Below are 11,669 nucleotides of genomic sequence, written 5' to 3'. Positions count from 1 at the left end.
ATCGCTCCGGAACGAAAGGAGTCTCTTAATTCGAAAATATTAACTAGGGATGAACTTTGAACATTAAATTATGTCGTTTACTTTACAAAAAATACTAATATTTTACATATATTTATGTAAAAGTTTGAGTATTTTTGGGCCACTTAATAGGAATTGTTTATTTCAACTCCTATCATAAGAACCCGAACAAAATATTATTCCAAAAAGTGGCTGACTGTTGCCCCAACAAGTATTTAGTATTTCTAAACAAATAAATTTGAAAAGAAATCAATTCAAAGAGATTGTATATTCACCCCACGAATATACAATCGCGAATCAATATTTCACATGAAATGTGTTCCCTTTTCTCGTTCATCAACTTTGTTCACGTGAAAAAATCCCCATGTTGTGAAATTTTTAGATGAAATTTTATAACAATAAACAGCTGTTACTAACAAAATCAACTATTGTGAATGAAAAGTTCATGGGAATATCACGATAGCAATTTTCCCTTCGAGGGAAATGGATATTACATGGGAACAAAATTTCACATGTTATTGCCGATAGGGGTGATTATTTTTAACAGCATTAGAGGAAAATCGGTTACAACACGAAGTTGGGAAATGTAAATTGGAATAATACGAACAAAGCGCCTACAGAACGAATATTCACTGTGATGAGCTGTGCGGTTTATACAAATTTTTTTCGAATCATTTTTCTTTCGACATCGTGAAAAGAACTTAAATTGAGCAAATTTGTAAGGTTGTCCGGAATAAGTTCCATAATTTAATTTGGACAAATACCATTGTAGTATCGATAGAAACATAACTCAAAGGTTAGATACCTTATAGTCACTAATGCCCGTAATTTCAACAAATAGATATCTATTAGTGGCTATTGATTTGAAATTAATGTCAAGTTACTTTATCTGCTGGATTTTTTACACCGTAGATATCTACTTGTTCAAATAACGGTCATAATACCGATACATTCGTCCTCTCCGTTAAGTAGCCGAGAGTTTATAAATGAGAGTTCTATTCAAAGTTCGATTAACAATTAAGTTTTTGTTCTCCCAATAAGAATTCTATAATATATGATGAATGATTTTAGGGAAAATTCTGGAACCGTTTTAGATTTCGTTCAAGTTTTGAAGATACAGTATTACTTGGGATTTAAAAATAAATATAATATTTTTTAGGGACACGTAAGGTTTTGAAAGGAACTAGTAGGGCATGGTATAGAGTGTTTAAGAATGCTTTAATATTTCGAAAAATCATAAGATAAAAGTTTAATTTTAACAAAATCCAGTTAAAAAGACTTTGAAAGCTCTTAAAAAGAAAATTAAAGCATTTACGGAAGGGTATGGTACCAACCATTTGAACGGTTATATGTAAAATCGGCAAACCTGAAAACAAAACTAGCCACAATGATTAGTTTCATTAATTGAATCGTTTATTTCAAAAACCAGTCAAGAAACAAAAAATCCTAAATAGAGTTATTGGGCGATTTCTGTTTTTAAAGGTAAATTCATTGTTTAATGCAAACAAAAAATTAAATACTAATCCCTATTATGGTGAAGCAAAGCCTAGAAATCCTGGTTTTATACTATATAATGCTAGGCCCTAATCTAGTTTCTTTTTATAAATATTGTAGGTCTCAATAAATTATTTTTTAAATACATATAGATAAAAAAGTTTTATAGATAAAAACGTTTTATGTTTATCAAACAGTTACAGAAATAGATAACTTTCATAGTAAAAAATATAAATTTTGTAAAGTAATCTTTATGTTGTTTTCTTCGATTTATTCAAAATAGTATTTGTGACTTGACTGGTTTTTGAAATAAACGATTCAACCAATTTGAAACTGTAAAGCTATCGCTAATTTGGATTATTTCGATAACGATATTTTAATAATTACAGTAATTTCGGCCTGAATAAAATTATAATATTCAGCCTTATCATGTAAGGCGTAGTCGTTTTACGACAACGACAGTTCCGTACTAGATTAAAGAAATTATTCAACCTGTTTCATTAATCTATGAAACTGTCGCTGTTAAAAACGCCTACGCCTTAATTGATAAAGCTGAATATTAACAAAAAATTTGACAAAGATGCTATTGTATTACAATTCAATAAGCTCAGTTTTGAGTTTTCATATTTTAATGTTACATATTTATAGAATAACGATATTTTCAATTAATTTGGTAGCGATATTTTAGCAGTAACGGTGGCTTATTTGTTTTAAATTGCATTTGACAAAATTTTTCGATTATTTCGAATACCATATTTAATAGTTTCTGGGCCGGAAATTCAAAATTAATTCTAACCAAAAATTTGTGTTAAAAATAAAATCCAAACTTTAATATATTTTTCCCTCCATTTTAAGCTTTTATTGTGAATTTTTATTACAAAATTTGTATAATAGTTTTAAATATTTGATTTTTTAAATTTTTATATTTTAAAAATTTTCTTTAAAATTGTATTTTAAATAAAAAATTGGATATTTTGAATAAAAATTTCTTTCAATTTTCTTAATATTTTGAATAAAAAATTGTTAATATCTCAAAATATATGTGTATGAAAAGTATTTTAAATTATTTTATGCTTTGCTTTTGAAAATTGTTAATATTTTTTTTTAAAAAAAGTTATGTGTTAATTTATTTCATATAGGTATATTTTTCTAAAAAAATTTATTGTTTTCATTTTTTTTTAATTTTTATATAAATATTTATGTATATTTATAAGTTTTGCTTGTAAATAAATTGTTGTTTTTTTTCTTTGGCTTATCTTACATTAATTAATAATTTTCTATATAATTTATAATATAATTAAATTTTTGTTTATAAATATTAAATACATACATAATATTTAAATTTATTTATACTTAAGAGCTAAAAAATATTTTTGTTTTTTCTTAGCATTTGTAAAAAGAAAATGTACAATGTTTAGGGATTTAAGTACGGTAAAAGAAAAGGTTAAAAAGTGAGGTTAAATATATAAAAGTTTAACTTTAAAGAGAGGAAAAGAGAAAGAAATATAAAAACACTTGATGGAATCCTCAATAAATTAAAACAAGTTTTTAAGAGAAAGTATTTATGTATTACGTTTAAGCTTAAAGCTTTTTTAACGAGAGTTTAGTTAAACTTAAACTTTATTAATAAAAGTAACAAAACAATAGTTTATTAAGCTGTTTAAAAAATCACCTTGTTCAAAAGATTTTTTTAATAATTTAGTAAATTTTTCATCAAATTTATCAGGCAGCCCTGTGTCTCTCTCTCTCTCTCTCTCTCTTTATATCCCCCTCTCTATTTTTTTAAAATTAAACCTTTAAAAAATATATCTTCTGTTTAATGCTCAACATGATAAATTTAGAATTAGTTAAGGAAAATTTTAAAATTCTGGGGAGGAATGCCTCTGCTTTTTTTTCACTAAAAAGAAAAACTTTTAAAAATTTGCTAGAAAAATAAAAACTGATGAAATATTGTTTTAATGCATGAACTTAAATTATAGAATAAAAAAAGAATAATAAAAATAAAACCCGCCCTTTTTGTTTAATTTAAACTAATTTATTTAATTATTTATTATAAAATTAATAATAATTATTGCAACGAGATTAAGGACAGTTCCCTCTTTTCTTAAAAACTCTAGAGAATTAAAACAAGTAGACAAACAAAAAAAAAGAACAGAACAGAATAATAATATTACAATGAAAAAGATTTTTTTTTGCAGAAAAATAATAATAATAAAATATACAGTCTCATCCTGATACAACACCTTCTTTTAAGAACCCCAGGCTCTAAATCTAATCAAACTTACAAGCCATGATCGTTGGTATTGAGAAAACTTCGACAAACACGGCTCACTTCAGGATTGTTGTGATTGATCAGTTGCATGTAGATCTGTTTGTGCAGCTGCAGCTCATTGGTCATCTCTTGCAGTTGCCTTAAAAGGGCATCCTTTTCCTTGAGCAAACTTTTGACACGTTCCTCCACCTCACGCGAACGTACTTTGGCCTTCTCCCGCGACTTGCGTACAGCTATATTGTTGCGCTCACGTCTCCGGCGATATTCATCGGTGCCCTTGTCCACATGTTTGAGGGATTGTTTGCGCTGCTGATGCATTTGTTTGTTGTGATGCTTGAGCAGATGGGCACCAGCGGCTAGATGAGGCAAATTAACGGCAGAATGATGGGCCAACACATTGGCCGAGGTAAGAGTATTGAAGTTGTTGGAGTTTTGTGATGACGAATTGTTGGAATTGCCGTTGCCATTGGCATTCTGATAGGGATTGTAGAGACCATTTGCTGAACCGTTGGTGATGAAAGCGGCGGCGGCTGCATTATTGGCGGCATTGGTTTCCTGCAAATGACGCCGGTACTCGGGATCTATGGGTTCTTCTTTGATGGTGGAGGTATCCGAACCCACTGAAGAGTTTTCATCACTGGAATTGTTGCTATACGAGGCATTAGAGTGCACAGCCTGGGGCATATAGGCCAAGGGATTGCGTCCGTATTGATGTTGCTGGGTGCGCAACGATTGTTGCTGCAGCTGGTGTTGTTGCAAAACTTTGGCAGCAGCCGTTACCATACCATTGGGCGGCAAAGTGGCTGAGAGTACTCCGGGACTGGTGACCATATCACTAAAAATACCCAAAGATTCCTGATCACGAAAACTGTCATCGATTAAATGTTGCAAGTCTAATGAGATCTCTTGAGCGGTCAGTTCATCCAAATCGGACTGGGTGTATTGCTGCATGATTTGCTTTTGCAACAAGTTAACATTATTCACATTTGCATTCAACACTGAGTTATTGTTGTTGTTATTATTCATAGCCGCCGCCTGGTGCATTTGATGCATGGCATGTTGTTTGACCACCAAACCTGGACCACCGCCACCAACCACACCATTCGCCTGCTGTTGCTGTGTATTGTTGTTGTTATTGTCATTTTGTTGCTGCTGTTGTTGTTGGTTATTTTGTTGCTGTTGTTGCTGCTGCTGCTGTTGTTGTTGCGAGGACATGGCCGTTAGGGTAATTTGTCCTATAATGGCCTGCTGAGGAGGCGGCTGCTTTTTAAGATCCAATTGTGTTAGTGTTTGTACGGTATCGTACATTTGTGGTGATTCCATGTTGAGCATTTTTAATTGTTGAAATGAAGGCAAAATTTTGACGGAGTTTTTAATGCTGAGAGTTGTTTGAAAAAACGCTATACCAGAAAAATTTTAAATTATCTTCCTTTTTGTTTGTAAATATTTTCCAAAGAAAATGGTTTGCCTAAACCATTTTAAATATAAGGAAAATATATTTGGGCTGAATTGTAGTAAAAGATCATAAAGAGATCATTTGTAAAGTTTTTAAACTTAAAAAAAAATATTTTTTTGGTTATCCTTTTTTCTTTTTGTTTGAATATAACGGTTTTATTTCCAAGAAATTGTCTCTATTGTGATTGTTGTTTTCTTTTGGTAGCGAAAGGTAAACAATGATTTGTTTGTTTGTGCTGTGTTATTGTTTTCTTTACTCAGAGCAATATAACGGTACTCTCAGTAAAAATCCTGTTGTTGTTATTAGAAATTTCCTTTTGTTTTGGTATTTTAATGTTGTTGTGTTATTTTCAATTGTGTGGTTGTTGTTTAAGAAAAATCCTTGTTGTTGCTGTTTTGTTTTGGGATTTTTTAGTTATTTTCTCTTGTTGTTGTTTTTAATATAAAAAATCCTTGTTGTTGATAGTTGTTTTGGGATTTTTTTGTAATTAAGCTTTGTTTTGGGTTTTTTATAGTTCTTTTGTATGATTTTTATAAGCACTTGTTGTTTTGTTTTGATAAATCAGCTGTTTTATCAATTATTTCTTTAATAGTTCTTTGTTTTTTTGAGAGTAGCTAAAATTTTATAATAAAATTTATTATTTGTAGTAAAAATTTATTTAAAATTATTAATTTTTGTTTAAGAAAAATAATAATTTCAAATATATTTTTTTTTAAATTTAAAAAGATATTATTTGAAACACTTCAATAAAGATTTTTTTTTATTAAAACTCAGTCTCTTATAAAAAATTTATTAACAATTTGGATGTAAAAAAATTTATAGAATTTTTGTGAAAAAATTTGTTATTTTTTTCTTTATTTAAAATATATTTTTTTTATAATTTGTGAATTTTTCCCATTTTTAAGAAACATCGAATTAATTTAAATTTTTTAAGATTTTGTGGATATTTTAAATGTTTTATTTTATTTTTAGGGTAAAAAAAAATTTTGTTGTTGTTTTTTCTTGATTTTTATAAAAACATTGTCACTTTTTTTGAGTTTATTTTATTATTAGCCACATTTATTTGATGTTTTTTTTCAATAATTTCAGCTTCTAGTCCAGGATTTATAATTTTTATTTAAAAAAAAAATAATTTTTTTATTTTAAACTTTTTATAAAATTTAAATTTTTCTACAATTTGGCTTTTTTATTTTTATGTTTTTACTTTTGTCTTTCGAGTTTTTCTTTATTTCTTTACTTTCACTGAAATATTTTTTTCCTGGGATTTTTACAAAAATTACTTTTTTTGGGGCCAATTTTCAAATTTTTAAACTTAATAAAAATTAATTTCTTGTAGTATTTGTCTTTTTTATTTTAATATTTTAACTTTGGTCTTTAAATTAGCTTCCTTATTTTTGAAACTTTCACAGACATTTATTACTTCACACGAGTTTTTTACAAAATTAATTTTTTATGGGCCAATTTAAATTGTTTAAATATTTTCCTTTTTATTTTATAACAACATTATTTTGTTTTTTAGTCCAGTTAAAATTTTAATTAAAAATTTCGAGTTTTTTCAAATTCTAAATTATTTTTTGTTTTAATCAGATTTAATTTAATATTGTGTTCCTTTTTTAATTTAAATATCCACCATTCTTTATCTAATTTCACAATTTTCTTGATTATTTCAAATCCATTTTGTTAAAAAAATTAACAATATTTTAAAAAATTGTATAATTTTCAATATTTTTAAAACAATTTCATAAGTTTTTTTATTAAATTCCAATATTTTTAACTTTTTTTTCCAAAAATTAATTTTTTTTTTTATTTAAACAAAATTTCTTTTTTTTAACCTATTTTGTTTTATTCTTTAAATCTTCAAAAAAATCACAAATTATTAATACATTTTTTATTCCAAATTTTTATATAAATTCTTTTTTAAAAATTTATTTTTTTTTCTTTAAAATTAATACACACTTTTTCATTAAACTCTTTATATATCCGCTTTGCCGTAAACTTCCGTTTCCCGTTACTTTTAATTTGCGCAAAAACCGTTGAAATTTTAAAAATTATAATTTTTCTTTATTTTATAAAATCGAATTTAATTTTTTTTCTTTTTTTTTTAATTAAAATAAAATTTTATTTACTTAATTTTGTTTGTTATTTTAATTTGATTTATTTTAATTTAATTTTTGTTTTTTGTTTAAACGTCTCAATACGACTGAAGTGTTTCACAAGTGATGCAACAGATTTTATATTATTTTCGTCTTTTTGTATACTTTTTTTTCAGTTTCTTTTCGTCTTTTAGTCTTTGTATTTTTCTTCTTCTTTTTCTTTAGCTACGTTCGTTCAAAATTTTTACAAGAAGTGCGCGTCCGCATCCGTTTAGCTTTGGCCCATAATACCAACTATAACACACTACGACTGACTGACTACTCGGCCATGGAGTGTTTGTAAAACTCAAGAGAAGTAGTAGTAAGTAAGTGCACTTTTTGGAGGTACTTAGTAGTTAGTACTTTTAGTCTTAGTTTAAATTACAGCAAACGTTTTTAATTTCTTATTGCTGTTGTTGTTATTATTATGTATTTCGTTAACCGTAATGTTGTACCGCAATGTTGGACTATCAATGTATGAATGAATTATGCCTTCTTTTTTGTTGGCTGCTCTGGCTAAAGTGTAAAATAAAACTTTGAAGGCGTCCCCAAAATACAAATACAAAAAACACACCAAATAAAAGAGGAAAAAACAACCGAAATATCAAACACACTAAGAAAATACCAACAATTATACGAAAAAAAAAGAAATAAAAATGACGTCGTCAACGTTAATGTAATGACGCGAAGATCGTTTTGTTGTGTGTTTTTTTTTCTTCTTGTCTTCTTCTTAGTACTGTTACTTTTCATGTGCTTGCACTCTTTGCCTCTTTTGCTGGTTAAGCTCTCTCGTAAGAGAGCTTTTATAATGTAATAGCACCACTACTACTACATAATATGGACTTGTTGTAAAATCAGCTGTTTTGCTGCTTCGTATTTACCGTTATGCAGTAGAGAAATGTGTGCAAAACAAAAACAAATATTCCGAAGAAATAAAATGAAAATGTTAAAGCAATTTTTTTATTATGTACGAGTATTCTGAGTATTTTTAAACCAGTTTTGTTATAGTTTTTAGTCCATTTTTAATATTTTCTTTTTCCTCTGCAGTTACTTATTTTTGGCGCTTTTTTCTAATGAATCTCAAGCCCCATGTAACAACACACAAATCCACTTTAAGCAACAGTCATGCCTATACTGGCTGATTTTGTTTTCTGGATTTAACGATTTTATATCATTCTACTTAAAATATATGATCAATTCACAATGTCTCTTATCAGTCATATTGTCATAATGTCCTAATATATCACGACTCGGCAGCTCGGCTTAACCGACTCTTAGGCATTCGGCGCAGGTCTCTTCTGGTTGGTTACGATAACACAATAAACTTAGCATACATAGTAGTATTATTTTTGTACATTTTTAGCTTGAAAAGCAATAAAAACCATTGTGAAATATTAGGACATTATGACATGATAAGAGACCTTGTGAATTGACCAATAATATTTAAGTAGCTTGGTCATTACGTTCTTTAAGAATTGGCAACACATATTAAGTCAAACATCAGCATTGGCTTGAACATTGTCCCATATTATGACAATGCTTGTTCCATTTGACTCTGACCACCAACTTTATCTAACCTATATGAATTGAATACTGGTATGTAATTGAAATATTCATCAAATAAGGGAATATAGATATAAATTTGTTCGTGCTTTGTTATGTTTATTTTCTACTTGAATAACTCAACATATTATCCAGATAAATTGACTGATGAAGCAGAAAACCTAACCACCATTTTTCTTTGGTATTCCGAATTCAATATTTATCACCGTTCGCTCCAGAAAGAACTTTGCCTTTGTCGTCCAAAATCTGATGGTGTGTAAGAAAGTATAAATGCGTTGAAGATATATATGTATATCGCCAATGATTTGACATCTGTTAATATTGCACTATTACGAGATTTCGTGTTTCGTTAGTATTCCGAATTTAATTATGACAATAATAACCTGTGACTTCTTTTAAGAACATCATACAAATTCCGACGAAAAAACACGTATCCAGAATGAGTTTTAGATCGATAATTTCTCAAGGTATTTGAAAAATGTTTCCATTTCCAAAGATACTTTCTCATTCGTGTAAATATTTTCCTCTAGAGACTTATTTTCGACTTTAGCATCCTTCTTTTGGCCAGTAGGGTAAGTGTTGAAAAAGAAATATGTAATAGAAGGACACTTTTTTACCTGAATTAGAAAAAATCTCCCATATGATAAACTAATATTTTAAATTTAAATAATGTTTATTCTTTAACAAAATCTCATTGAAAAGAAATGCACTTTTTCCATATAACATTTCGAGTCTCTTACTTAACAGATTTATCAAAGACTTCAAAATAGTCCCACATTACCGATATGACTTCCAATTCGAGTAAAATCCCTTGGAGTTTGAGTGCGAATATTGACATGTGGATCTAATGGGATTTTCAAAAAGGGCAGATCGTGTTGACAGTCTGTGTCGCCCATTTTGTTTTGGCGACATCAAATCTGATGTTTATTGTTCAGTCACTGATGCCAAATAAACATGGCAAGTTCCACCATTGATGCTGATCAACGTCCAAAACTTTATTAACAAAATGAGTGTTCTTTAGAGCAAACGTCTTCATCTTTAGAGACGAGTCGCATTTTTGGATAAATGACAATGTTAACATATGGGACAATCAAAATTACAGTATGATGCTGATTTTTGGTAGGCGACATCACTGACCGATTACATTTACTTCTTCGAAAACGGAGTAGGTGAGTATCTCGTTTGAATATACATATCTCCCGAAGAGATTACCAAAACTTTTATTGAAGGGTTTCTGAACTATGCCAATAAGCCACAATCGACCGATACCCTCAAAGACAACATAATCCAGGCAATCGTTGCAGAATCATTGGAAATAGAACCTTTCGGATCCGTGCACCATGTGAAACCGCCACAGATTTTCGTTAATAACTCATGAACATACATCTTGTATACAAAACCTTTTATAGAGTTTTTGTTAACCCAATAATTTTGAACACTGCTATCGCTTATTGGCCAAAATTCCAACAGGGCATGTCAAATGCCACCTTTATATGATTCAGAAGTCTTCTAACTATATCCAAAAACTACCAAAATAGAACTGACTCCACAACAAAGACTCTGAATTGAAATTCTTCTTCCGATTAGAAGAATTTCTAAGGAAGATGCTTCTTTTGTGATAGAGTGGGAGTGAAGTGATCTTTGGATAAAAAATTCTCCAGAGAATGGCAATTGTCGTACTTTACTTTGTCACCAGGTGTGATGTAAAGTCGTGTCCATCTACAGCTTTAAATTTAAATTTTTACTGATGAATTTGGAAAAAAAGGCAGTCCTGAACACAACATATAATACAGAGTACATGGATCTTTAAATCAAAAATCCATCAGAGGATGACAAATGACAGATTTTCAATGATTAAGTGGTTGATGATACCTTAGATGATATGAGATCATCACGAGCTCTACTTTCGTATGGTTATCAAAAATTTAGCAAAGGAAGACAATTTCAAAAAAGGACTGACAGGTTGAAATTTGAGTTGTTCATTTTCATGTTCTTCGGTGTCGAAAAAAATTTTGTTCAAAAACAGTCAGTGTTTGAGACTCTTTCGAATGATTCTCATACATATTTATTTTCACTCTAAAACTTGACTGTCAGTCTGTATAACACTTCCTCGGATCTAAATGAGTTGCTTAACGATTGAACGAGGTTAAGAAACATTAATTGATGCTTTAATTGACAAGAAGTTTTAATAGAATTTAAGAACATACGCCTGTGGTTTAAGTTTGTTCAAAAAGTTCGTGATATCTTGGAGAATGCAGCTAAGTGGTCAAGAATTTACTTTGACTTAATCCAGAATCGTTGAAAAGGCATTTCGGTCAATGTTGAGTTCTCGACAGAATTTTCCCGACTATTTTTGGGCTATATGAAAGCCAGACTGATGAAAGTAGTTCAGCTTAAGCAATGTGTTTGTGACAGAGTATCCTAAATCAATTAAGATTCCAAACAATTGAAAACTAAATCTAGCATTCCCCTAAAAGACGGTGTAGTTAAAGTATCATCTCCTTCGAAGTTGCTGGTTTCGACTTCAGCAAATACGCCAACGTTTCCAAGTGGTAGGCTAATGCTAAGACTGTTGCTCCCGGTTTCGATGAAAACTGGGAAGGTTGCTTGGAATTCAAGAAATTCTTCAACTAATTTTTATGAATTGAGTTAATTCAGAGTCTTGAGCTTCTAAGAAAGCTTTGAATTATAAAACTCTTACCTCGCAGATGTCGTTCCAAAAAACTCAAGTTCC

The 11,669-nt window shown here is 29.4% G+C and overlaps 1 protein-coding gene across 1 annotated transcript; it reads right to left on the bottom strand.

Moving 5' to 3' along the window:
• Positions 1-3,787: 3,787 nt before the first annotated feature.
• Positions 3,788-5,331, bottom strand: slbo (slow border cells). Its single transcript, XM_065511414.1, has one exon. The coding sequence runs from the start codon at positions 5,114-5,116 to the stop codon at positions 3,794-3,796; it is 1,323 nt and encodes a 440-aa protein (XP_065367486.1). The 5' UTR covers positions 5,117-5,331; the 3' UTR covers positions 3,788-3,793.
• Between the last annotated feature and the right edge of the window lie 6,338 nt (positions 5,332-11,669).

The sequence above is a fragment of the Calliphora vicina genome, chromosome 5, assembly GCF_958450345.1.
Source record: "Calliphora vicina chromosome 5, idCalVici1.1, whole genome shotgun sequence".
NCBI lineage: Eukaryota > Metazoa > Arthropoda > Insecta > Diptera > Calliphoridae > Calliphora > Calliphora vicina.
Note: the sequence above shows the minus strand (reverse complement) of the source record. Positions and strands in the feature narration are given on the sequence as shown.